The sequence below is a fragment of the Melanerpes formicivorus genome, unplaced genomic scaffold (genome assembly GCF_026170545.1).
Source record: "Melanerpes formicivorus ecotype bairdi unplaced genomic scaffold, bMelFor1.0.p_v2 SCAF_45, whole genome shotgun sequence".
NCBI classification, from domain to species: Eukaryota; Metazoa; Chordata; class Aves; order Piciformes; family Picidae; genus Melanerpes; species Melanerpes formicivorus.
The window spans coordinates 5560632-5587931 of NW_027142397.1; the positions used below are offsets into that span (position 1 = coordinate 5560632).

Sequence of the window (27300 nt, forward strand, 5' to 3'; positions counted from 1 at the left end):
ACAGCCAGCAGCATTTGGAGGAGCTGAGACAGCCCAGGATAGGCTGAACTGTGCAACCCTGAGATACTCCATGAGGGACCCTGCCTGCTTTATGTTCATCAGCAATTTGTTTGCGGTCTCTCCCTTCTCTGCTCTGCTCTCTTCCTCCTTTCTCCTTCCCTTTTTCACCTTCTTTCCTTGCCTGTGGTTATGGCTGTGGATCTCCCTCCTCCCTGGGTGAAGGATGCAGAGGTTGAGGGGCCAAGGGGGCTCACACTGGGATACCCCTGCCCCTGTTTGGGCATGTGAGTCTGGGTAGAGCTCAGCCCTGGTGTCCTCTGAGAGTGATGTTCCCTGAGAGCCATGTCCCCTGTCACCTCCAGCAATGGTGAGACCAGGGGAAGTGCAGGAAGGCTTCATTAGACACAGGGCTTCAGCATCTCCTGGAAGCAGCAGCAAGTCTCACTCTTCCCTGCCTTCCAGAGGATATCATCTGGCAGTGGTGGCCTGATGCCACCATGATGGTTTCCCTGTGCCTGGGAAGCATCCCCATGACTGTCCCCTGTCCCAGTGTGTCTCTTCTCCCCTGTGGCTCTCCATGACCTGCTTTGGGACTGGACCTGCCCTAACCTCTCTCTTGAGCTGTGCCTCACTAATGTCTCTGTCTCTGATCTTTTTCTCTCACACCTGTGTCCTAACGGCATCGTTAAGATTCGGATTAACCGAGAAGTAAGTAGATGGGTCCCAGCTCCTCCCTCCTCTCTGCTCCCATCTCCTCCCAGGCACTGACCTGGGCAGCCTGCTGTGAAATAGCATCAGGGAGAGGCAGGCTGGGAAAATGCATGGAGGAACTTGGATATTGCCCAGGGAAGGGGAAAGTGAGGTCTTCATGACACATCCTCCTCAGGGTGATGGAGAGCAAGGCCCTCGTGGTCAGAGGAGAGGTTGAATTCAGCCCACAAAGATCCCCCATTAAAGGACCTGCAGTGGATGGAGAAGCCACCATCACCTCTGTGTGTGTGGTGGGGTTGAACTCTGCTGGACCCATGGCCAAGTGGTGTGACACAGGTCCCTTTTCCTTTTGGCAGTGTTTTTTGAGCTGACACCTCCCTGTTCAGAGTTGGGAATGGCCCCAGTAAGCAGCTGGGATGAAGGAGGGGAGTGGGGCCATCGTTCAGCACCATGTGGCTGCTGCACGTGGCATTAATGGGATCTTACTGTGCTTGGCTGTGATGCTGATGGCAGCAGCAGGAGCTGGGGTCAGGCTGGTAGACCCCAACATGCCTGCAAGGTGCTGCTGGGGATTTGGGGAAGAGAACAGGAATGAGAGTTGGGTGTTATGTGAGCATCTCGTGGGAGGTGCACCCTCCCAGGACAGGATGCACCAGTTGCAGAGTGGCTTCTGAGCCTTCTGCACTGGTGGGTAGTGCTGTGCCAGTGGCCAGGATCTGGCCTAGTGGCCAGGAGGAGTTGCCATCAGGTGGCTGACTGGGCTCTGCCCTAGCTCATGGGTGTTCCTGTGTCCCCCTAACTTGGGACTGACATCTTTGCTTCCCTTGCAGGGCTACCACAGGTCCAACCACTTCATAGCCACCCAAGGTGAGTTGCCCCTTCCTCCTCTCTCTGCACACTGGGCCAGTGGTCCAGCAGCTCCCATCTGAGCAGTTGGCTTTCATTCCTGCTGGAATTTAACCTTGTATAGGCAAGAAAGGGAAGGAATGGGACCATTCAGGGCCAGATGGGGTGGCAGCAATGCTGACCACCTCCCACTCCTTGTGCTGCCCCAGGGCACTGTAAATTCCTGGGGCAAAAAGCTGTTCAAATGCTGTGGAGGTATTGGTGCCACAGAGGCATGAGGGGCAATGAAGTGGCATTGTGGTGCTGCTGTGGCCAAGCTCCACCAGAGCTGCCCATCCACCCTTGGTGGCCTTTCCTCCATCCCCCAGGGCCCAAGCAGGAGATGGTCTACGACTTCTGGCGCATGGTGTGGCAGGAGCACTGCTCCAGCATTGTGATGATCACCAAGCTGGTGGAGGTGGGCCGGGTAAGGACTCCGCTCCATCCTTCTCCCTCCACACTCTGGTTCTACCAGAAGGCTACTCCACAGAGCCAAACCCATCCTTTCCTTGCAGGTGAAATGCTCCAAGTACTGGCCAGATGACTCTGAGATGTATGGGGACATCAAGATCACCCTGGTGAATTCGGAGACGCTGGCCGAGTACGCCGTGCGCACCTTCGCCCTCGAGAGGGTAGGGTCCAGTTCCTGCTCACACCTCCTGCCTGACCCTGCCCTGGCAGGCACAGAACCTTCCCACCTTGGGTTCTCACCACCAGACTCCCCTAACTGTAGCTATAGTGGCATTTACCAATCCCCTGCTTATTTACCTCCTGGTGGGGATTTCACCCTTGGTTGAGGTGCAGCTTCTGAACCTAGAGGATGCTGGCAGCTTCTCCCTTGGCCTGTTCCCTGGCTGGAGTGATAGGACTGGGGGGGATGGAGCAAAACTAGAAATGGGTAAATTCAGATTGGATGTTAGGAAGAAGTTCTTCCCCATGAAGGTGGTGAGAGACTGGCACAGGTTGCCCAGGGAGGTGGTGGAAGCCTCCTGCCTGGAGGTGTTTGCAGCCAGGCTGGATGTGGCTGTGAGCAACCTGCTGTAGTGTGAGGTGTCCCTGCCCATGGCGGGGGCGTTGGAGCTGGCTGATCCTTGGGGTCCCTTCCAACCCTATCAATTCTATGGTAGCTGAGAGCATGAGATGGTTTGGGTGGCTTTGGCCTCCTTGTGCATCCTCACTCCATCTCCACCTTCCCTTGCAGCGGGGCTACTCGGCCCGGCACGAGGTGAAGCAGTTCCACTTCATGTCGTGGCCTGAGCACGGAGTGCCCTACCACGCCACAGGGCTGCTGGCCTTCATCCGCAGGGTCAAGGCCTCCACGCCGCCCGACGCCGGCCCCGTCGTCATCCACTGCAGGTGCGTGCCCGGGGGTGGGGAGCAGCCTCCTCTGCCACGGGGTCTGGGGGGGACGTGGGTGGCCCTGGTGGGTGTCTCAGGTGGCTGCTCAGCCTCTGAGCGGTTGTGGAGGGGTTAAAAATCCGCTCCCCCCCCAACATAAGATTAGCCAGAAGCAAATGGAGCTGTGTTTACAAGCAGGAATGAAATGCAATGAATATGTATAAAATACACCATGTTTGCAATATTTACAGGTACTTGCAATTTATAAACATCACAACAGCCCCCCTGGACAAAACACAGAATCACAGAATGGAGCAGGCTGGAAAAGGCCTTGGAGATCATCGAGTCCAACCTATCACCCAACACACCGTCTCATCAACTAAACCACGGCACTAAGTGCCTCATCCAGGCTTATTTTAAACACTTCCAGGCACAGTGACTCCACCACCTCCCTGGGCAGCACATTCCAAAGGCCAATCTCTCTTTCTGTGAAGAATTTCTCCTTAACATCCAGCCTTCATAGTTTCATTAAGGGTTGGAAGGGACCACAAGGATCATCTAGTTCCAACCCCCCTGCCATGGGCAGGGACACCCCACACTAGATCAGGCTGGACAGAGCCTCATCCAGCCTGCTCTTAAACACCCCCAGGGACGGGGCCTCGACCACCTCCCTGGACAACACATTCCAGGGTTTCACCACTCTCATGGGGAAGAACCTCCTCCTCACATCTAGCCTGAATCTCCCCACCTCCAGCTTCATTCCATTCCCCCTAGTCCTATCACTACCTGAGATCCTGAGAAGTCCTTCCCCAGCCTTCCTGTAGGTCCCCTTCAGATACTGGAAGGCCACAATTAGGTCACCTCGGAGCCTTCTCTTCTGCAGACTGAACAGCCCCAACTCCTTCAGTCTGTCCTCGTAGGAGAGGTGCTCCAGCCCTCTGATCATCCTTGTGGCCCTTCTCTGGACATGTTCCAGCACCTCCACATCCCTCTTGTAATAGGGGCTCCAGAACTGGACACAGTACTCCAGGTGGGGTCTCACCAGGGCTGAGTAGAGGGGGAGGATCACCTCCCTCGACCTGCTAGCCACACTTCTCCTGATGCAGCCCAGGATCTGATTGGCTTTGCGGGCTGCAAGTGCACATTGAGAGCTCATGTTGAGTTTTTTGTCCACCAGCACCCCCAAGTCTCTCTCCTCAGGGCTACTTTCCAGCCAGTCACTGCCCAGCCTGTATTTGTGCCTGGGATTGCCTAAACCTCCCCTGTTGCAGCTTGAGACTGTGTCCTCTTGTTCTGTTGCTGGCTGCCTGGGAGAAGAGACCAAAACCCAGGGGAGCTGCTAATAGCTTCCCCTTCCCTGCTCCCCTCCTTACCCCGCTGAATCTGCCTGAAACTGCCACAGTGCTGCAAAAAGCTCTGGGTGATGCAAAAAGCTCCAGATGATGCTAAAGTACTCAGCAGGGAAATGTATAAGTTGGGTTTAATGAGGAAAGGCTGAGGCAGGGAAGGTGCTGAGGCTAATAGCAAGGGATTGGATGTTCCTCTGTGATAGAATCATGGAATTGTTTGGGTTGGAAGGGACCTCAAGGATCATCTAGTTCCAACCCCCTGCTATGGCCAGGGACACCTCACACCACACCAGGTTGCTCACAGCCGCCTCCAGCCTGGACTTAAAAACCTCCAGGGATGAGGCTTCTACCAGTTCCCTGGGCAACTTGTGCCAGTGTCTCACCACCCTCATGGGAAGAACTTCTTCCTAACATCCAATCTGATGGCATCCAGTTGTAAAATGTCATCATTGGGCTGGGGACAGCAGGGCTGGAGGGGCTGTGGGTGGTCCAGGCAGACGAGCAGGCAGCAGCACATTTGGGAGATGCCCCAGCATCCGTTACTGATGACACAGCACTGTCCCCGGGGGTGAGGGTGACATGGGATGGACAGCAAGCTCAACTGCTGCTGATGGCATGATCAGGATGTTGGGACTGGCTGAAGGAGGAGGGGTGGAGGGGTAGCAGTTCATTCACAGCGCAGTCCCCAGAAGGCTCAGCCACAGGGACACCAGAGCTGGGAGGCGACTGGTGGCACGTAGGGGTGGGAGGAATGGCTTTCTGTCCCCTGAGCAGACCTTCCTACACCATGGGTTATTGGTTCTGCCTCCACTGGGCAAACAAGGAGGAGCTGATGAGCGGGAAGGAGTTACTTGATTTGATTTGTCCCTGTCGATTGCTTCATCAGTATTCATTCACCGGCGGCAGTGAGGGTGATTAGTGCCCGCAGCCTGTAATCACCCTTAATCACCAGCACTGATTCACCAGCCCCAGAAATGAGCCTTTCACTGGGAAAGCCTTGGGAGCAAAGGAGCAGGGGGAGGGTTCTGTTCCTGATGTGTTGGGGCAGGGGGGAAGGGGGGCTTGGGCTGAGTCCAACCACACCAGGGTTTGGGCTACCTGGCTGGATCAGGATCTAGAGCACAAGGCTTGTGAGGAGCACCTGAGGGACCTGAGGTGGTTCAGTGTGGAGAAGAGGAGGCTGAAGGGAGACCTTCTGGCTCTCTATGACTCCCTGGAAGGAGGTTGGAGTGGGGTGGGGATTGATCTCTTCTTCCTGGTAACAAGTGATAAGACAAGAGGAAACTGCCTCAAGTTGCACCAGGGAAGGTTTAGGTTGGACATTAGGAAAAATGTCTTTCTTGCAAGGGTGGTCAGGCACTGGAACAGGCTGCCCAGGGAGGTGGTGGAGTCACCATCCCCAGAGGTGTTGAAGAAACCTGTGGCCATGGCACTTTGGGACATGGTTTAATGGCCATGGTGGTGTTGGGTTGATGGTTGGACTTGATGATCTCAGAGATCTTTTCCAACCTCAATGATTCTGTGATTCTTTTATTCTGTTCTGTCTGGCTCCAGGCATCCTGCTAGGCACAACCTTGGCCCAAGGGTCTGGGGCTGTTCAGAGCCCCTCTGCACTGGGGATGCCTCCCTGTGCTCTCAAGGCTTGGTGCTGAGCATCTTCCTCTTCTTTTTTTGGGGTGGGATCCCAGAGGACTGTCAGCACTCAGATGGTTTGGCTGCAGTTTTGTTGCAAAAAAAGGAGGTGTTTTGGTGTCCTAAAGCAAAAATAAACCTAGGTATGGGTGCCCAATCTCCCTCCTGGAGCCTGACCATCACACAGCCCTGGATGGGAACTGTATGTGGAGCCCTCACACACACAGACCTTGCTCCATGCCTGTTGATGTCTTGGGCTGCTTGTGGCTGCTGTGTGCACTGAGAATGTCTTTGCTGAGTGTTGCTCCTCTGTCCCCAGCGCTGGCACAGGCAGAACTGGCTGCTACATTGTCCTGGATGTTATGTTGGACATGGCTGAGTGTGAGGGCGTGGTGGACATCTACAACTGTGTGAAGACCTTGTGCTCACGGAGGATCAACATGATACAGACAGAGGTGAGGTGGCGCTGGGGACCCGTGGGGCTGCTGCCAGCAGCAGGTGCTGGGGGCTCAGCCCTTTCCCCCCGTGGCCCCCATGACAGGAGCAGTATGTCTTCATTCACGATGCCATCCTGGAAGCCTGCCTGTGTGGGGAGACCAGCATCCCTGCCAGCGAGTTCAAGCCCACCTACAAGGAGATGGTGAGGATAGAGCCACAGAGCAACTCCTCACAGCTGCGGGAGGAGTTCCAGGTGAGCAGCTCCGAAACTCCTTCATCCCCACCCTGCGACGCTCCCTTGCTCCTCACCCTCCTGATGCCCACTGTGGCCGGGAGGTGCAGCCTGCGGCAGGGTCTTCTGCAGGCAGGAAGGGAGCTAAGGGAGTCTGTACCTGCAGACCCTGAACTCGGTGACTCCTCACCTGGATGTGGAGGAGTGCAGCATTGCCCTGCTGCCCCGCAACCGGGAGAGGAACCGCAGCATGGACGTCCTGCCGCCAGACCGATGCCTTCCCTTCCTCATCTCCGTGGATGGAGACAGCAACAACTACATCAACGCGGCCTTAACTGATGTAAGAGGGCATCTGGGCTTGCCTTGGCTGCCTTCTTGTGGCAGGACCTCATCTGGGTTGAACTGATGACCTCCCTTTGCACAAGGGTGTAAAGGCTTTTGGTAGCTGTGTGCAGAGGGAGGAAGGGTTGGACCAGCACAGTGAGGGCCTTCAGCCCTTTCTTTTATGGAACAGCATCTTGCTTGTCTTGGAAGAGCTTTGAGCCTACTCTTGCAAGTTGCTCACAAAGAGTCTTCATTTATGTTGTAGGAGAATGGAGCACAGGAGGGATGGGAAGCTCTTGGAATAGTTTGGATTGGAAGGGACCTTAAAGACCATCTAGCTCCACACCCCCTGCCAAGGGCAAGGACACCTTCCATTAGACCAGGGTGCCCAAGACCCCTGCTTGGTAGCATTGAGCTCCTCTTCAGCACCCTGTTGTGCACCCCTCCACCTGTTCTGCTGGTGCAATTCAGAAGGCTCAAACTGGTTCTGAAGCCACTGTGGATCCCCTGTTGTGGTCAGAACTGACACCTGTGGTGGGAAAGCTATGTCCTACCTTTGATGACCCCAAAGCAGAGCAGAGAGGACTCGATGGGCTGTGAGCCCACACTGAGCAGTAGGTCATTTATCACCAAGCCCACTTTTCTCTCCTTGAAACTAGCTGGGTGCTTTGCATGGGCATTGCTGAGCCCCACCACACCCAGGGCACCTTCTCTGAACCCTCAGCACCAGAATGAGCCCAGCTATTTTCCCCCCATTGGGGGATTTGTCACTTTGTGTCTTTGTGCAGCTATCTTCTCCCTGGTACCTGCTAGTGCAGCAAAAAGCAGGCTGTGAGGTGGAGGTGGCTGCTGAGGAGCTGCACCCACTGGGCTGCAGGCTTTGGCAGCCTGGGGATGGGAGCTTTGTTTTCAGCTTGCTTGCTGTGTGCATATGCAGTTTATTTTTATACATCACTGAGCCTCCCTTCATCTCTGCTACAGGGTCAGGGGAAAATAAGAGTTGGAAAAAGCCCTTTGGATGCAATTCTTGCCGAAGGGATCAACCCCTTTTCCCTCTTTTTGGGAGAAACCCCTCAAAAGTCTCATGTATGAAGTACCAAAGGGGTTTGCTCAGTCAGTTTGTCCATCTGTCATCTGTGCTGCCCATCACTGGTGCTGTGTGCAGTGCCGGTGCTAGCCCTGCTCTGTGCCCACTGCTGTGCCCACCATTGCCAAGGGACTGCAGGTGCCACGGTTGCCTGGTCCATGCCCAATGAAACTTCCTTCACTTCATTTCTTACCCTTCCTGAGGGCAAGGAGCTCTCATCAAGAGCCAGGGGTCTCACTGCTGCCCCATAGACAGGTTCAATAAAGGTGTTGAAGGAGAACAGGTCTGGTGAGGAGCAGCTGAGGGAGCTGGGGTTGTTTAGTTTGGAGAAGAGGGGGCTGAGGGGAGACCTTCTGACTCTCCAGAAGTCCTGAAAAGAGCTTGAAGCCCGGTGGAGGTTGGTCTCTTCTCCCTAGTAACAAGTGTCAGGATGAGAGGAAATGGCCTCAGGTTGCTCCAGGGGAGGTTTAGTTTGGAGATGGGGAAAAATTTCTTTCCTGCAAGAGTGGTCAGGGATTGTGACAGGCTGCCCAAGGGAGTGGTGGAGCCACCATCCCTGGAGCTGGTCAAAAAGAATGTAGACATGGAATTTGGGTTTAATGGCCATGGTGGTGTCTGGTTTAGCTTTGGACTTGATGATCGTAGAGGTATTTTCCAGCCTTAATGACCCTGTGATTTCCATGAGCTGAATGAGGAGGTCTGCAGCAGCCAGAGGACTCCTTGTTAGCAGAGAGTGGAGCTAATTCCTGGGCACAGAACATTCTCTGCTCTGTTCCTGTATCTGAGGAGGCTTGAGCTAGGTCTGTTAGTTTAAAAGTCTGATTGAGAAGGAGTTGAGCTGGGCTGTGGGCTCCCAGTCCCTTGGCAAGCTGGGTCAGAATGACCAAGGGGACAAAACTCATTCAAAGCACCACTGAGATGTACAGACATTTTTTCTTTTCCTCCTCCTTTTCCTCTTGCTGTCTCTGAGGTCTTTCATTAGGAGATTTCCTCTTCTCCCCCAAACCCCACTGAGCTCAGGTCAGTGGTTGTCTCCTAGCTGCTTTTGGTACTCAGCAGTGTTGAGACACTGTGGGTGGAATGATGCTGTGGGTGATGCTTTCACTCGGGGCCAGGGTGCAGAGCTGGGGGCTGGGGCCATCTGGCAGCCAGGACTTCTCGTGTTCTTGGCTCAAAGGTGACATCATTTCCCTATTTGTTCTGCAAAACACCCCTTGCAGTGAGAGCAGAGAGCTGGAGCTTTCATCCTGACCAAGGACAGGCATCATTTAGGCCTGTTCCTGCAGCACCAGGGCATGGAGGGTCCAAGGCTGTGCTGGGGAAGCCAGCTCTGCTTAAGGATGGAGAAGATCTGGTTTGGTGCCACATATCTTCTGGCTGCACTGGGTTTTTGGGGTGTGACAGCAGTTACCTCAGTGCTATCTCCATGTGCTTAATGGTGCTTGTCCTTCCCTCTGCACAGAGCTACACCAAGAGCGCTGCCTTCATCGTCACCCTGCACCCGCTGCAGAACACCACCACCGACTTCTGGCGCCTGGTCTACGACTACGGCTGCACTTCCATCGTCATGCTCAACCAGCTCAACCAGTCCAACTCTGCCTGGGTGAGTGCTGCCAGCCCCACAGCACCACAGAATGTTGGGGTTGGAAGGGACCTCGAAGGATCATGCAGTCCAGCTGCCCCTGCCAGAGCAGCATCGCTTAGAATAGGTTGCAGAGGAAGGCATCCAGGCAGGTTTGGAGTGTCTCCAGAGGAGACTCCACAACCTCTCTGGGCAGCCTGCTCCAGTGCTCTGGCACCCTCACAGTGAAAAAGCTTTTCTTATATTCATGTGGAACCTCCTCTGCTCCATTTTGCACCCGTTGCCTCTTGTCCTATCACTGGGCAGCCCTGAGCAGAGGCTGGCTCCATCCTTCCGACACTGCCCTGCACATCTTTATCAACATGAATGAGGTCATCCCTCAGGCTCCTCTGCTCCAAGCCCCAGCTCCCTCAGCCTCTCCTCCACAGGGAGATGTTCCCCTGCCTTCAGTATCTTTGTGCCTCAGTGCTGGACTTTTGGAACCAGTTCCCTGAGGTCCTTCTTGGACTGAGTGGCCCAGAACTGGACACAGTATTCCAGATGTGGCCTCACCAGGGCAGAGCATAGAGGGAGGAGAACCTCCCTCGACCTGGTAGCCCTGCCCTACTCTGTCCTCACCACCTTGGCAGTGCTGCAGCCTGTGCCTTGCTCACTCAGCTCCTTCTCCTGGGAGAAGTCTGGGACTGGCTGCAGCAAAGAAGCAAACCAGCCTGGCTGTGTTGCATTGACGTTGTTGTTGGCTTGGACATTGGCCTTGGTGTTTCCTTGGCACTGATGCTGGCGTTGATGTAGGCCTCAATCATGGCCTTTGCCTTGCTTTTGACATTGGTGTTGGCACTGTGTTGCTTTGCTGTGCCACAGTCTTTGCTGATGACCACAGGAAGATAGAAAGTTAGTGACAAGTGTAACCTTGTCGTAAAAGTCTGATTTTTATCCTCTTACAAGAGGGAAACTGAAGCACTGGAGCTGTCCCACATTCATCTTCCAAGGACACCAGTGGCTTGTGAATCCTGCTTTAGAAACCAACCTGCTGCAAAGTGGCTGCCCTCTGGGTTTTATGGTGCAATGGGATGTGCTGAATTGGAGGGGAGATGTTTTCTGTCACCCTAGAGAGAGGCAACAGTTAAGGGCTATGCTCACCCTCCCTCTCCTGTTGCACCACTTCCCTGATAGACACCTGGAAGGTCTTGCTGCCACCAGAGTGGATATAAAAGTCAGCTGCAGGTCTGTAATGGTAATTCAATGAGGAAACATACTGGATCTTTACATAAAATTAGCATTATGGACTCCTAATGGATGTCTGGAGAAGACTTCATTAGCAGGCTTATGAGTTGAGATCAGATACTTGATGTAAATGACCCAAAACGCTCCCTGCAAGGATGCAGAGGGCTGCAGCCCTCAGCACTGACTGGTGTGAAACAAAGTGGTGTTTGTTTGTCTATATAACCATGCTGGATATGGACAGAGCTATGGAGTGACCCAAACCAGGAAACTCAATGATGTTCTATCAGCCTTTTAAACCCTCTCTGCAGAACTGGTTCTGGTGTCCTCATCATGAGAAGGTCACAGAACTGTTGGAGAGAGTCCAGAGATGGCCACAAAGATGATCCCCAAGGGCTGGGGCACCTCTGCTACGAGGATAGGCTGAGGGAGCTGGGGGTGTTCAGCCTGGTGAGGAGAAGGCTCCAGGGGGACCTTCTAGCTGCCTTCCAATACCTGAAGGGATCCTACAGGAAGGCTGGGGAGGGACTTGGCATGAAGGTATCTAAGAGACAGGACAAGGGGGAATGGTTTGAAGCTGAGGGAGAGTAGGATTAGACTGGAATTTAGGAAGAACAGGTCTGGTGTGGAGCAGCTGAGGGAACTGAGGTGGTTGATCATGGAGAAAAGGAGGCCAAGGGGAAACCTTCTGGCTCTCTACAACTCCCTGAAAGGTTGGACCCAGGTGTGAGTTGGTCTCGTCTGCCTTGTTTCAGGTGATGGAATGAGGGGAAATGGTCTCAGGTTGCACCAGGGGAGGTTTAGGTTGCATTTCAGCAAAAATGTCATTACTGGAAGAGTGGTCAGGGATTGGAACAGGCTGTCCAGGGAGGTGGTGGAGTCACCATCCCTGGAAGAATCCAGAAAACCTGTGGCCATGGCACGCTGGGACGTGGCTTAGTGGCCATGGTGGTGTTAGGTTGACAGTTGGACTTGATGATCTTAAAGGATCTTTTCCAACCCAAACCAATTCTGTGATCCTATGATTTTTCTTCATTACCCAGCCCTGCCTCCCTCTCTGGACACCTATTCTTCAGGGGATGTCTGTGCTACAATATCAGCTGGGGTCTTAAATGTTTACCCGTTTAGGACCAACAGGTAATAAATCAACCTTTACAGCAGGCAGCTCCAAAAGGTGACTTTGGAGGCTATATCCCTCCCTTGAACTTCATTTCTCTGAAGGAAGTTTTAATATCCAAATTACAGCTGTGAGTCTGGAAGGCTGAGAGCTGCTGGAGATTTATGGCCTCTATTAATAACCAATTATTTCTCCGCCACGTTCGCCGTGCAGCGAGGCCCAAGCCGTTGGACGGCCCGGGATGCTAAATGCCCTGCTGAAGGCTGGTGACAAACATCATATATTTTGTGTCCATGCTGGTTTCCCAGCTGTCACCCTCTGAAAACAGTCCTGTTCCTGACCCACGGACCGAGCCAGCTGTCAGCGCCCTGCTGGAGGCGTGGAGGACAAGCAGGATTTGCTTCCACAGGCCCCTCCTGGCCTGCAGGCTGGGGTTGTTCTCACTTGGTGGGATGTTGTGGGCTTGGGGTGAGTGGACTAGCAGCCCATGGTGCTGATCATAGAATCCTTTAGGTTGAAAAAGACCTTTAAGATCATCAACTCCAACTGTGAACCTTACACTGCCAGGTGCCTAACCATGTCCCTCAGCACCACATCTCCACAGCTTTGGAACTCCTGCAGGGATGGGGGCTCCACCACTGCCTTGGGCAGCCTGTTCCAGGGCTTGACTATCTTTTGGGGGAAGAAATTGTTCCTCATGTCCAACCTAAACCTCCTTTGGTGCAACTTGAGGCTCTTTGCTCTTGTCCTATCACTTGTTACTAAGGAGGAAAGACCAAGCCCCATCTGGCTCCAACCCCAATTCCCTCAGCTGCTCCTCACCAGCCCTGTTCTCCAGTCCCTTGAGCAGCTTCAATGCCCTTCTCTGGACGTGCTCCAGCACCTCAATGTCCTTCTTGGAATGAGGACGTTAAAACTGAGCTCAGTATTCAAGGTGTGGCCTCACCAGTGCCCAGTATAGAGGGACAATCACTGCCCTAGTCCTGTGGCCACACTGTTGCTGATCCAGGCCAGGATGTTGTTGACCTTCTTGGCCACCTGGACACGTGATGTGTCATGTTCAGCTGGCTGCCAACACCCCCAGACCCTTTGTTACTGCTGATGGCAGAGCAGCTTCTGAAGCCAGTGGGGTCTGAGAGCAGACTTGGAGCAGCCAAGCCCTGCACCGTCATTGTGCAGTACCAGACCTGAGCCTGCTCAGGCTGTCCTGCCTGTCCTGCAGCCTCCTGGACCAGCCAAGTCCATCTCCAGGAGCATCAGCTGTTGTGTTCATGCAGCAGGGAGAGGGCTATGTGGATGCTAGGGATGGATGTGACCTTTCAGCTTGATCCCTCAACAAGCTGAGGGATCCTCCATCCAGCAGTGTGAGTGAGGCCTGTGTGAGTAAGAGCATGGTGGGGCCAGCATCCTACCCTGGGACCACCTCCTGTGCCAGAAGACACTCTTGGTCTCCAGCACCCCCCACTCCATTCCACTCCATGTTGCCTATGATCTGTGATGTTCCTTCCTCATGTTCCAGTCATGGTGAGCTGCACTTCTTCTCTCCACAGCCCTGTTTGCAGTACTGGCCTGAGCCAGGGCTCCAGCAGTATGGTCCCATGGAGGTGGAGTATGTGTCTGGAGCAGCAGACGAGGACATCGTGTCCCGGCTCTTCCGAGTGCAGAACCTCACACGGGTGAGGAGCTCTCCTCTGGCTCCTGGCCAGGGAAGGGTGGGTTCAGGGGGCTCCATGCATGTCTGTCTGTGTGTGTCCAGCTGCCACCTAAGCATCTCTCAGTGTGGAAGTCATGGCTGGGTGAGGTCACATGCAGGGGGTGGATTGCTTTTGGGGAAGGGCTGGGGCATCACCAAGAGCTTCTTCAAACGAGTGAAGAACTTCTTTGGAGAGCAGAAGGATGATGTGTCTGCAGTCCTACAGCTTGTTGTTGCCTGGCCAGGGAATTCTCCATGCAAACTAACTGAATGGGGCTGTGGGTGCTGGTGTCTTCTTCAGCCTAATTCATCTCCTCCAGAAGATGTAGCTCCTGATCTCCTCCTGGCAAAATGGAGCCTATAAAATGCTCTTGGCTTCATCCAGCCTCTCTGGAGTTCACAGCTTCTTTCAAGATGTTGGATAACTCTGTAGGAAGACCTTTCTTATCCTGCCTGGAGGCCCAACTCTGCCCTGCCATGCATGTATCACAGCATGGAGACTCTCCACGTGGGCACAGCAGCTCCCCTGGCACCAGCAGAGCCCTTTTGCTGAAGGGTGGGAAGATCTGCACAGGTTTTCACCTCTTGTCCTTCTTGCATTGACTCTTGACTGGTTCATCTTGCCCTTCAACGAAGAGAAACATGATGGAATGGAGGAGGAACAGGGATGGTGATGAAGAGCCTGAGTGGGTGCAGAGCTGTATGTGGGGTAAAAGCTGGTTTAGCTACAAAACCATCTGTCAAGAGTTGGCAGCTGTGGAGACTTTAAATCTCCTGAGGGTTACTGAGAGGCTGAGGCCAATGTCCCAGTGAAGGTTCTTGAACAGATGGGACTTAGGGAGCTTGGGAGAGGATTCAAGTGGCTTGGGTGATGGCCCAGCTGGTAAAGGTGCTTCAGTGTGGGAGCTGGGGCTGAAGGAGATAAATCCTGATTATCTGGACTCTGAACACAAAGAGGGGTTTGGGTTGTGCTCCTCATGGGAGCATCTGGCACACCCTGGGTATCAGCACAGTGTCTTTCCCCACGTGTGCTGTGCTCTCAGGTGGCAGAACACACCCCACAGCGAGTTAAAATGCAGTGTGACTGAAAACCCTGGAGCTAAGAAGAGATTTCCCCAGGGAGCAGATCCCTGGAAGAGTGCTGGGAGGTGCAAGGAGCTGCTTCTTGCCAAGCCCTGCTGGCTGGAGGGGAAGGAGGCGTTGGTGTGTGTCACAAGTCCTCCAGAGCTAGACAGAGCCTTCACCTGAGCTTCAAAACGTGTCCCAGAGCTTTCCTTCCTGGGCTGCTGGAGCTCTCTCCTGTTTTAACTCTGCTTATGTTTCATCTTCCGCCTCTGCCTTCCTGGCATCCAGCTGGCAGCACAACCTTGAGCCTGAGGAGGTCAACTCATCTCAGCCACGTCATCAGCCCACACTGGAGCTCCCAAAAAGGCTCAGGAAAGCTCTCACATGTCTGAGGCGTGCTGGGGTGGGCAGCGCGTTCCGCCAGCACCCGTTCCCCGGGCAGAGCCACAGGAATTCCAGGTCCTGCTGGTTGGAGCAGGTCTGGTGCTTGCCCTGTTCCTCAGGCAGCTGAAATTGGGTGGACAGAACCCTCCAGAGCTAAAGATCCCTCCTCTGCATCTGATCCCCACTTTCTCCTTCACTGCCTGCTCCCCATGTGAGTGCTGCTGAGCTCTGAGAAGCGGCTGGAGTGTGGGAGCTGTGGTTTCATCCCATCTGCCACTCCTGAAGCTCTGAGAACTTCTGAGCAAGAGCTCCACATCTGCCTGGCTAAAGCCTGGCCTCGTTTAGCTGTGTGGGTCTAATCCTCCTCCTGCAGCCTGCTAACCAGATTAGCCCTCAGAGCTAACCAGATTACCAGGGTGTTAAGGTGCACCTCTACTGCCTCTGTGACTGGGCAGCTTCTCTAAAGCCTCCTGGTTTGCAGCAAACACAGCAGAAGCTCTGGGATCTTCTGCATGCAGGACAAGGATGTGATGGAGAAGCCTTGGGGAGGCTCAAGGGTGTGGTAAAGGGTTTTGGGAGATAGAGAGACAGCCCAAGATGCTGTGAGTTAGGATAAACCCTGCCGGTGGAGCTTTCCTCCAGGCAGGACGAGGTGGTGGAACCAGTGTGGAGCTGAACCACCCAGCTTGGAGCACCAGGAAGGGGTTTTACTCTCTTGCTCTACTCTTGTTGCTTCCAAACCCCTCTTGTCCTCCATCAAGCCTCCAGTGGAGGCAAATGAGGGCAGCCCATGGGGTGAGGCTGATGAGGTTTGCTTCTCTAGTTGCAGGAGGGGCACCTGATGGTCCGGCATTTCCAGTACCTCCGGTGGTCAGCCTACCGAGACACCCCAGACTCCAAGAAGTCCTTCCTGCACCTCCTGGCCCAAGTGGAGAGGTGGCAGAAGGAAAGTGGTGATGGCAGGACCGTGGTGCACTGCTTGTGAGTGTCTGCTGGAGGGGAGTGAGCTACTGTGTGGAGGGAGATGCCCCCAGCTCCCATCTCCACAGTTCCACCTGGAACTCCTCTCAAAAGCCCTCACCAGGGTGCCTTTGTCCCCAGATAGAATCACAGAATGGTTGTGGTTGGAAGAGACCTTTCAGATCATCCATTCCAACCATTAACCCAGCACTGCCAGGTCACCATTAAACCATGGCCCTCAGCACCACATCTCTGCAGCTCTGGAACCCCTCCAGGGCTGGAGACTTCACCACTGCCCTGCAAGTCTCCCCCACAACATGAGTTCTGGCCACCAGGTCAAGCCTCCCTCCTGTGATGGATGCTCATCACAAGTGGCAGCTGCTAGCAGAACCCTGCCATTCCCCCCAGCCCCCTTGCCTTGCAGCAGGGCTTGGCAGAGGTCCCAGTCCTGTCACCATGTCCCATGAGTGGTCTCCTTGGATGGAACCTAGCACGTTCCTAGCTTGGTGGAGACAGCAGGGAAGCCTTTAATCAAAAATTAATTACAACCCTGTCTGCCTTCATTAGCCCAAGGGTAATTTGGGAGCATGCTTTATGATCCACTGCCTTCAGGCTCTCTCTTCCTCTCCCCATCCCCTTTGCTGTGGTGGTGTGGGATGGCTTCAGGCCAGAATGGGGGACTGTAGCCAGTGTGCTGGAGGAAATGTGGGGTGGTTCTTCCAGCCAAACACTACCCCACAGGTCATCAGCCCTGGGTCGCCCTGCAGATGGGAAGAGGATTGTAGAGGGAGAGAGTCACTTCCTCAAGGTCCTGTGAGGAATCAGCCCGTGGCAGGGCTGGAAACTGAGCCCAGATATCCCGGATCCAGCCCCAATTAGCCAAAAAGCTGTTTTCATGCTCTGTGTGGCTCTTGTGAGGACCAGAGGGCAGGATCACAGCTTCTGCCACCACGTGGGTCTGGTCCAGGTCCCCTAGTTTAGGAGGACTTTAGGGTTTGAGTTCCTCTTCCAGGACATCTCCTGGGACGCCTGGATGGATAGAGGAAGGGGGACTTACAGGCAGCAGGAAGGGGCTCTGAATGCCATCCTCTCACCACCAAGCTGTGTGTTTCTCCCCCCAGGAACGGAGGTGGCCGGAGTGGCACCTTCTGTGCCTCCACCATGATCCTGGAGATGATCAAGTGCCACAACATGGCAGACGTCTTCTATGCTGCCAAGACCCTCCGCAACTACAAGCCAAATATGGTAGAGACCTTGGTAAGCACCAAACACTGCCAGTGTCCACCCTGCCTCCTGGTCCTTGTGCATCCCTCTGGCAGGGGGGAGAGGAGCTGGAGCATGCTGACCTCCCCAAATTTTCCATCCCAAATCCTTTGTAGCATGAGGGACTCAGAGGGCTGAAGCGCCTCTGCTGTGAAGACAGGCTGGGGGAGTTTGGGTTCCTCAACATGGAGAAGAGAAGGCTCTGGGGAGACTTTAGAGCAGCCTTCCAGGATTTGAAGGGGGCTACAGGAGAGCTAGAGAGGGGCTTCTGATGAAGGAGAAGAGAAGGCTCTAGGGAGACCTTAGAGCAGCCTTCCAGGATTTGAAGGGGGCTACAGGAGAGCTAGAGAGGGGCTTCTGGTGGAGGTATGGAGTGACAGAATGGGAGGTAATAGCCTCAAACTGGAAGAAGCTGGATTCAGGTGAAACATTAGGAAAAAATTGTTCTCCCTGAGGGTTGTGAGGCTCTGGAACAGGCTGTCCAGGGAAGCCCTGGAGGCTCCAAGCCTGGAAGCGCTCAAAGCCAGGTTGGATGAGTCCTTGAGCAACCTGGTCTCGTGGGAAGTGTCCCTGCCCATGGCAGGGCTGTTGGAACTGGATGATCTTTAAGGTCCCTTCCAACCCAAAGCAGTCTGTGATCAGCACTTCATCTTCATGCAGATCATGACTTGGTGAGCACACAAGCACCATGCCTGGGGCTGGGGTGGACAGGGAGGAGAGGCAGCTCTTGAGATGAGCCTCCACTGAAGCTTGCCTTCATCTTGCTGTGCTGACATGCCCTTGGTGTCGGTCTGGGCTTGTTAGGAATCTTTCCCAGGAGCACTGAAGCAGGTTGGCTTTCACTCATGAGATGCCATTGCAGTTTTCCAGAGTGTTTGTGCTGCTGAGAGCAGCTCCAAGGTGCAGTAAGGATCCTCCAAGGATGAGACAAATTCCTGTTAGAAATAGAAGAGGGAATTGGGTCTGGAGTGAAATTAAGTGGGGGACAAGCTGCTGGGGGTAGTGATGGAGCCAGGTTTCATGGTGGGGATGCTGGAGGTGGTAGTGGACTGGGGTGAGCAGCTTGTGCCCTGTCAGGACAGGGGATGGAGCAGGAGTGTCCCTGTCCCCGTGGTGGAGGAATCCAGGTGCCTCATAATGTTTTAAAAGCAATCATCCAGAAATGTTTACCCTGTTTAGATGATAAAATCCCTAAGTTGCAAGATGAAATGGTTTTGTGGATGGGGATGTGATTTGCATTAGGAATTAAAAGTGGAGGAGAAGGTGAGGGAGGGGATGGGGGGAGCAGGGGGAGGGATGCAGATAATGGAAAGCTGATGTGACAAGCATGAAGCCACCGAATCCATTGGGCTAAATTGCAAAGGTATTAAAGCAACAACAAAAAACCAACCCAGAAGGCCACATTTCCCATCAGGACAGGAGCATCCTCCAGCCTCAAATGAACCTGAACCATCTATTCTGGGAATCCCAATCTCCTGGAGTCACTGGGAGGTCAGATCCTCGCGTGGTGTAAAGAGGCACAGCCCAGTGGAGAGCAGCCAGTGCAGAGCCCTTCCCTGCTGCCCCTGTGTCTTCCCCCTCTGCCTGCCTGAGGGGGGGTGTTGTTTTTATGTGATGCTAAATGGCAACAATCCCTTTTCTTAATCCCAAAAGCACTTTGTGCTTTTAATCTGAGCTCTCACAGCCTCCTGGCTTTGAAGCCCTTCTCCCTCTCTGCCTTTTTCCCACCTGCGGTCCCCGAGCAGCTGCCCACCCACGCCAGGCCTAACAGGATTTTCCTGCTGGTGCTCAAGCTGCCATCCCTCTGCTGCTGCTGAGGGTTTGGGCAGGTGGTGTCCCCCCTCACCATGTCCCAGAGCTTACAGCAGCATCAGAAACCTGATCTGAGGAGTTTTCCCCCTGCCCCACTCTGAGTGGTTTTGCTTTTTGGATGCTTGAAGGAGCTACATCTCATGGGGATGAATGGGCACTTCCCTCTCCAGCTTTCCTGTAGGTCCCCTTCAGGTGGTCTTCCAGTACCTGAAGAAGGCTGGAGAGGGACTGTTTCCAGGGGCTTGTAGCGCTAGGACAAGGGGCAGTGGTGTGAAACTAGAGCAGGGTGGATTTAGGTTGGACATTAGGAAGGAGTTCTTTACCATGAGGGTGCTTTAACACTGGAACAGGTTGCCCAAGGCAAGGGATCAAGGTCCCATCCCTGGAGACATCCAAGGTCAGGCTTGATGGGACTCTGAGCAATCTGATGTAGTTGGGGACGTCCCTGCTTGCTGCAGGGGGGTTGAACAAGATGACCTTTAAGGATCCCTTTCAACCTGATGCATTCTGTGATTCCAAGGTCGAAGCTCCCCTGTTGTTTGCTGTGCTGTGGGTTGTACAAGGACAGAAGAGCCCAAGAACAGGTCAGAGGGAGGAGGACAAGGATGGAGGAGGCTGCCTTCACAAACCACATTTCAGTGGTTTGAGCTATAAAACCAGCAGCCAGCCATGCAGCTGGAGAGGAGCAGAGGGTGGGAAGATGCTGGCACTGTCCACAGCTATCTCAGGAAAGGGAAAGGATGGGAGAGCCCAGCCCAGCTGTGGGCTCAGGAAGAAGCTTTCCCACTCCCAGCCCTTGGCTCTGGCCCAGCCATCACAGACAGCTCAGGCTTTGCCCTCAGCACCACAACACTCCTTTGTTTGGCATTTCCCTTGGAAAATGTGGATGTTGGGAAGGGAAAGCTCCTGAGGCTTCCCTTCACGCCTCTCCTCCCATGCAAAGCAAACACCCAGGCCACAATCTCTGCAGCAAGAGGATTTGTGCTGAGGAATGTCCTGGCAGCAGGGGCAGGGTGCCCCTGGCCAGCAGAGGCAGTGAGGCCAGGGCTCTCTCCTGAGCACATTCCCTGGGTGTAGCCTCCACTGAACTCACAAATGAAGAAACTTCTTGGACTCAGGGCTGGGGCTTTAGTTCAGACACTTCTGACCCCACAGTCCATTGTTTCCATGGCTCTGCACTATCTGATGGTTAACAGAATGATAGAATGGTTTGGGTTGGGAGAGACCTTAAAGATCATCCAGTTCCAACCCCCCTGCCATGGGCACAGGCACCTCTCACTAGACTAAGTAGCTCAAGGCATTATTCAACCTGCCTTCCAGGAGGGGACATGCACAACCTCCCTGGGCAACCTGTTCCAGTGTCTCCTCACCCTTGTTGTAAAGAATTTCTTCCTAATCTCCGGTCTAAATGTCCTTGCTCTAGTTTCAATTCCTTGCCCCTTGTCCTGTCACTCCACGTTCTTGTCAAAAGTCCCTCCCCAGCTCTCCTTTAGCCCCTCTCAGGTACTGGAAGGCTGTTCTGAGGTCTCCCTGGAGGCTTTTCATCTCCAGGCTGAACAGCTCCCAACTCTCTCAGCCTGTCCCCATAGGGGAGGTGCTTCAGTCCTCTGATCATTGTCATGGCTCCCTCTGGACCTCCTCCAACAGATGGATGTCAGTCACTGCAGGGGTGTGGGGGGATTCCATGAGTGAGGATCTTCTGGGGAGCCCCTCACTGGTGCTGCCTGGTTTGTAGCCTGGTGTAGGGAATAAGCTCTCTTCTCCTGGTGAGGGGATGTCACAGTGCTTGCCCTTCCTTCGGGGCAGCAGAAGCTGCCAGGTGCCCCCAAAGTGCAGAAGGTTTGGTGTGTGCAGTGCCTTTGGATCCAGGTGAAGGGCTTGTCCCCCTCCCCAGCAGTGGGTGTTGTGTGCCAAAAGCAGAGATTCCCCTGGCTGTTGCTTCAGCAGGAGTGTCAGGGAGCACAGGAGAGGGACACAGCCCCCAGCAGCAGGTGACTTGTCCCCAGAACCCTTCCCAGGCTGCTCCTTAGGGCTGTCGAAGCCTAATTTGCCTGGAAAAGGGAAGCAGAACACCCGGGCTCACAACACCCTCTCTCCTCTCCAAACAGGAGCAGTATCACTTCTGCTATGACATAGCACTGGAATACCTGGAGTCCCTGGAGACCAGATAGCACCTCGCCAGGAGAGGGGCAGCAAGGGCTTGCGCAGGGCTGGTGCCAACCGCGCTTCGCGCTCGGACGTTGCGTTAGTGCTGGAGGAGAGGAGGGACCCAGCGCAGGAGCCGCCAGCAAAACACCAGCTGAAGGAAAACAGAAGGATGTTGGGGTGTGATGGCTGCTCCCCAGCTTCATCCTCCGCTCTCCAGCTTTCCTTCCTGCCCCCAGCCTGTCTGAGCAGCCACGGGTCGGATGCCAGGACTCGTCCTGTCCCTGCGTCGCTTTGAGTCGTGGCTGTGGGGTTGGTGTGCGCAGGATGAGGCCCCAAGGCGCTGCCTGGGCATCTCTAAAGCAGCTGGAGAGGAAGCCAGGGAGAGGAGGAGGAGGACAGAAGGAGCTGAGGCCATTTCCCAGCTGGGAAGGATGGATATTTGGAGAAGAGATGTTGCTTTCTGTACGTGGAATTAAAGCTGCTCTTGGAGGAGCCTGGATGGCTGCTGGCAAGTTTTGTCCTTGGTGAGGTCATTCTGAGCTGGAGCAAGACCCTGAGAGGAGCTCTTCAGTTTCTGCCTGTTCACATCATGAGTCTGATCTTTGCTTTTTTGAGTTCTGTGAGTTCTTTGTGTACCCAGCCCCAGACAGAATGAGGATGAGGGGTAGGAGGTGGGGAGCTGGGGCTCAGTGGCTGCCTGGGCTCACTCTGTGGCACAGGGGACACTGGGCACTTGGTGTCCCTCTGCAGGGAATCACCCAGACTCCTCCTGGTGCCTTTGCAAAGTATTTTGAGTGCTGATTCTCCTTCATCTCCACACCACCTTCTCCATCTCCACACCACCTTCTCCATCTCCAATTAATTCCTCTTGGGCTGACCCAAAGTCATCATCCCACAGGTTTGTTTTTAACCCTTCCCTTGTGAATCACTGCACATGAGCCACCTTTGGTGCCCTAAGCCAAAGTCCTCGAAGTTCAGGTCCATCCTATGTGTCTCCTGGATGCTGTCCCCAGGCAGTTGCCCATTGGTGCTGCTTGGCTTTCGCTGGGGTGGGTGAAGAGGGATGGTTGGGTTTGATGATGGCGTTGGCATGGGGTCAGCTGTTGCACTGCCTGAGGGCTGGGCACAGGGAGGTCCCCATGCCCCTGATGCCACCTGGGGACAAGCATATGGGGCCAGTGGTTGAAGGTACCTGATGCTGTTTGGCTTCATCCTGCTGCAGGTGGGTGTGAGATGTCACTTTTCTGATACTGTGCTAATCCCAGGGGGTTCTGCTCACAGCAGTCAAGCTGTGGGCAGGGTTTTCTCTCCCTGCAAATGGCCTCAGGAAAATGCAGCCGGAGGGATGCATATCTGGGGTCTGCCTCAAACTGAGGGGAGGTTGCTTCTGTCTTGAGGGCCAGGCAGAGCCCTTCACAGTCATTACCAGGGTGGGGTTGGAGGATAACAGATGAGGAAGTGTCCTCCACATGCTGCAGGTTGCATGTGGGTGCCCTCATCCTTCATCCCACCACCACACCTCATCTCTTCCCTGTCCTTCATCCCCCTGCCATCCTCCATGCTCCCCCATCCTTCTGTGCCATTTCCCCAGGGCAGGGAAAGCTTCCCTGCCCTGCCAGCCCTGGACACTGGGGATCCCTCTCCCTGGGGATTTGCATTCAGATCCATACCGTGGCTGAAAGCTTAGGAAGTCACCATTTGACTGGACCAAACTGCAGCACCAAGGCTCTGGGGCCAAAAGAGCTGCTCCCTGGGTGAACAAACCCAGGAGATGTTCCCAAGGGTGGAGCAGAGCAGCAAGATCAGTCTATGCCCTCTCTCCACCTCAGAGGATGTCCCACTTGCTGCCTTGCTAACACCTGGGGGTGGGGATCTCAGGAGCATCAGGAGGTTTTGCCCAGACACTTGGCTTTCCCATGTGCTCACCTGAGTAATTCACATGGCCTGACAATAACTTATTCCAAGGGCTATACAACATCATTCCCCTTCCTCCCATCCCTGCTGTCTCACCCTGCTGTGTGTCCATGCTATCTCCTGACCAAGAAGGCTTTGTACCCCACCAGAGCCTGCAAAGTGGTCCACTTACAGCAGTAAGTGGCAACAGGAGCCCATGGCAGCACCAGCACTCACACTGCAAGCCTTGACTTGGAATAAATTAATGTCCTTGTCCCACTCCCCATCTCTCTGGAGATGTGTCCATGGTGTCCTAGGGTTCTGCAGGGAGGGTGCTGTGTGGTGGATGCAGAGAGGTCTCAGGGTCCTGCAGGCAGATGCTGTGTGGTGGATGCAGAGAGGTCTCAGGATCCTGCAGGCAGATGCTGTGTGGTGGATGCAGAGGGGTCTCAGGGTCCTGCAGGCAGATGCTGTGTGGTGGATGCAGAGAGGTCTCAGGATCCTGCAGGCAGATGCTGTGTGGTGGATGCAGAGGGGTCTCAGGGTCCTGCAGGCAGATGCTGTGTGGTGGATGCAGAGGGGTCCCAGGGTCCTGCAGGCAGATGCTGTGTGGTGGATGCAGAGAGGTCTCAGGGTCCTGCAGGCAGATGCTGTGTGGTGGATGCAGAGAGGTCTCAGGGTCCTGCAGGCAGATGCTGTGTGGTGGATGCAGAGAGGTCTCAGGGTCCTGCAGGCAGATGCTGTGTGGTGGATGCAGAGAGGTCTCAGGATCCTGCAGGCAGATGCTGTGTGGTGGATGCAGAGGGGTCCCAGGATCCTGCAGGCAGATGCTGTGTGGTGGATGCAGAGGGGTCCCAGGATCCTGCAGGCAGATGCTGTGTGGTGGATGCAGAGGGGTCTCAGGGTCCTGCAGGCAGATGCTGTGTGGTGGATGCAGAGAGGTCCCAGGGTGCACAAATTGTGTGGTTTTGTATGAAAATGGCTGAGCTGAGCCTTTGAAATTCCTGAGGGATGGGATGAGGCTGACACTGTCCAGCCCTGGAGCCTGGGGGGCATTGGAGGGATGCTGCTGCTTCATCCCAGGTGTACCAGGAGCCTGGGCCACCTGCATCCTCCCATGGTCCAGAGGGAGGGAGCATCCCCCAGTGAAGTGGTGGCAGAAAGACTTAAACCCATGACAACTGAACCCCCGTTTAGTCCCAAAGAGACAGCAGAGCCAGGAGGAGCTGTATATATGTTTTAAAAGCAAGATTATTTTTGGCTTTGATATCTCCTTGCTGGATGTCTCTGGGGTGGTTTGTTTTGGTTTTTGGGGTGGGCTTTTTTTTTTTGGGGGGGGGGGTGGGGGGGTGGGATTGGGGAGAGGCATCTCTTGGGAAGGGCAGACTTTGGAAGCAAAGTGCTCGAAAAACCCCAAGCCACTGAGATGCTCCTCTGCTGTCGAGGTGAGGCCATTCTGTACATAGAAAGCTATACATAGAAATATCTAGAGAAACTATAAATACTGCTTTTAAGATGGGTGATGTTTATTGGTATTACAGGTTGGAGTGGTGCTTTATTTTACTTTTTTTTTTTTTTCTTTTTAAAGGAAAAACAAAACCAAAACCAAACCAACAAGAAAATAAAATTTACAACCCATGGGAAAAAAACAAACAAACAAAACAAACCCCAAACAAACAGTAAAATGGAACAGTTTTAGCTTATATGCAGAAGAAAGAATCCTGATTTCTCCCCCCCCCCCAAAATACAACTGGCAGCATCCATCCAAGAGCTTGCTGCCCAAGGGACTTGGGACCAGCAGGTTGGTTTAGGAAGAGGTGTCCCCTTGCCCATGGCAGGGAGATGGCAGCTAGAGGTTTAGGCTGGATGGTAGGAAGAAGTTCTTCCCAGAAAGAGAGGTTGGCCATTGGGATGGGCTGCCCAGGGAGGTGGTGGAGTCACCATCCCTGGAGGTGTTCAAAGAGAGCCTGGATGAGGCACTCGGTGCCATGGTTTAGTTGGTTAGATGGTGTTGGGTGAGAGGTTGGACTCGATGATCTCCAAGGTCTTTTCCAACCTGGTTAGTTCTGTATTCTGTAAGAAGTGTTAGGAAGAAGTTCTTCATAGGAAGAGATATTTGCCATTGGCATGTGCTGCCCAGGGAGGTGGTGGAGTCGCCATCCCTGGAGGTGTTCAAAGAGAGCCTGGATGAGGCACTCGGTGCCATGATTTAGTTGGTTAGATGGTGTTGGGTGAGAGGTTGGACTTGATGATCTCCAAGGTCTTTTCCAACCTGGTTAGTTCTGTGCTCTGATCTTTAAGGTCCCTTCCAACTCAAACCCTTTCTGTGAATCCTATGAGTCCCCCATGGAGGAGGTCGGTGTGGGACCGAGGGCGGGACGGTGGAGGAGGGAGCCGGCCGGTGTGGACTGGCCCACGCACATCCAGCTGCTGTTAATTGTTTCTTTAACTCTTTAACTATTATTCTTTGGGGCTTTCTTTCCTTTGAAGAAAATCAGTTGCATAAATAAATGTTCCAAATTCGTGATGGCCTCTGGATTGTTTCTTTTGGCTGGTGCTGAGCCAGGAGCCCTGATGGAGGTACCCCCCCAGGCAGCTCCAAGAGGAGACCTCCAGTGTCACCTGTGTCTCGGTTCTCAAGGGAGAACATTTGCAAGGACAGCTTCCAAGACTGCAAAACTATGGCACAGAGCAGACTGGGTTGCCTTGGGCTTGCAGAGCCTTGCTGTGGGGAGCTCTTGGCCCAGGAGCTGTGTAAGGAACAGTTTGACAAGCAGGACCAGGAAAGAGTTTTACAGATTGTCTCTCTGTACTCAGCACTGGTGAGGCAACACCTTCAGTTCTGGGTTCAGTGTTCAGGTCCTCGTTCCAGGAAGGACATTGACAGGCTGGAGCAGGTCCAGAGAAAGGCAATGAAGCTGGGGAAGGGTCTGGAGAGCAGGGCTGGTGAGGAGCAGCTGAGGGAACTGGGGGTGTTGAGCATGGAGAAGGCTGAGGGGAGACCTTCTGGCTCTCTACAGCTGCCTGAAAGGAGGTTGGAGTGAGGTGGGGGTTGGTCTCTTCTTCCAAGGACCAAGTGATAAGATGAGAGGAAATGGCCTCAAGTTGCCCCAGGGGAGGTTTAGGTTGGGCATTAGAAACTTCTTCACTGCAAGGGTTCTCAAAGCCTGGCACAGGCTGCCCAGGGAGGGAGTTCAATCCCCATCCCTGGAGGTGTTTCAAAGAGGCAGAGAGGTGGTGCTGAGGGCCATGGCTTAGCACCAGCCTTGGCAGAGTTAGAGGACGGTTGGACTCGGTGATCTTACGATTCTGTGACCAGGCAAGCCCTGCCAGCTACCTCAGAGCTCAGACCTCCCTGGGGCACTGCTGCAGAGGTCAGATCTCCACAACTCCATGCAAGACTTCTGGTGGAAGTTTCCCAGTGCTGGAACAGGTAGGTGCTCTGGAGGAAGATGAAGCTTCTTGAGTGCATTTCCCACCTGAGAGTGAAATGCTGTTGTAAGCAGAGCCTTCAGAAGAAGGAAGCTCCTGCATTGTCTGCTGTGATTTATTTATTACACAGCAGCCTTCAGTTAAATGTGTGGTGAAATGAAACACTTCCAGCAACACTTGAGTCTTAATTTAATGGAGACCAAGGAGGGGGGGTGGGGGTGGTGGGGGGAAATCTAATTGACTTGTCAGGACTGGTTTTCATCTTTAATTAAGGTTGGTGCAGGATGTGGTAATTACGTTTTACTGATAAATAATAAAAAGGAGAGTAATGCAAATTGAAATCAAGACCTGCACTTGGGAAGGGCTCTGGGTGTGAACATCACCCCTGGGCTGATGGAGCAGCTCCTGGCAGGGCTGTGTGGGGATATGAGCTCATTGTCCTTAAGCCTTGCAGAGCTCAGCCTGGAGGCCAGGGGCGCCTCAATCGGTGGCAGTGCCCCAGGGCTGGCTCCTGCAGCCTCCAGTTCCTGCTGTGAGGAGTTTGGAGCTCTTTGGGGATATTGGGCCATGCCTGGGGAGGAGCTCCATGCCTGGGGAGGAGCTCCATGCCAGAGCAGCTTCCCTGCAGAGCTGTAGCCCCCAAGCCATCAGCCATGTCCCACTGCTACCTCCTCCTGTCTCTTCTCACCTGCTATCCGTGGTGTGTGCAAAAGATATCCAATCCTGAAACCAGA

The 27300-nt window shown here is 54.1% G+C and overlaps 1 protein-coding gene across 4 annotated transcripts in view; it reads left to right on the forward strand.

The window, feature by feature from the left end:
• Positions 1–24448, forward strand: part of PTPRU (protein tyrosine phosphatase receptor type U) — a 73569-nt gene extending 49121 nt beyond the window's left edge. For 2 of the 4 annotated variants that reach the window (XM_068159404.1, XM_068159406.1), the window contains 13 exons: positions 691–708; positions 1542–1578; positions 1926–2023; positions 2112–2228; positions 2798–2952; positions 6235–6370; positions 6457–6606; positions 6752–6925; positions 9459–9599; positions 13467–13592; positions 15882–16039; positions 17140–17275; positions 21202–24448. In XM_068159404.1, coding sequence (XP_068015505.1) covers positions 691–708; positions 1542–1578; positions 1926–2023; positions 2112–2228; positions 2798–2952; positions 6235–6370; positions 6457–6606; positions 6752–6925; positions 9459–9599; positions 13467–13592; positions 15882–16039; positions 17140–17275; positions 21202–21264 — 1509 coding nt within the window. In that variant the 3' untranslated portion in view covers positions 21265–24448. The remainder of the gene's footprint in view (positions 1–690; positions 709–1541; positions 1579–1925; positions 2024–2111; positions 2229–2797; positions 2953–6234; positions 6371–6456; positions 6607–6751; positions 6926–9458; positions 9600–13466; positions 13593–15881; positions 16040–17139; positions 17276–21201) is intronic. The other 2 variants (XM_068159405.1, XM_068159407.1) reach the window with 1 other exon arrangement.
• The last annotated feature ends 2852 nt before the right edge of the window (positions 24449–27300 follow it).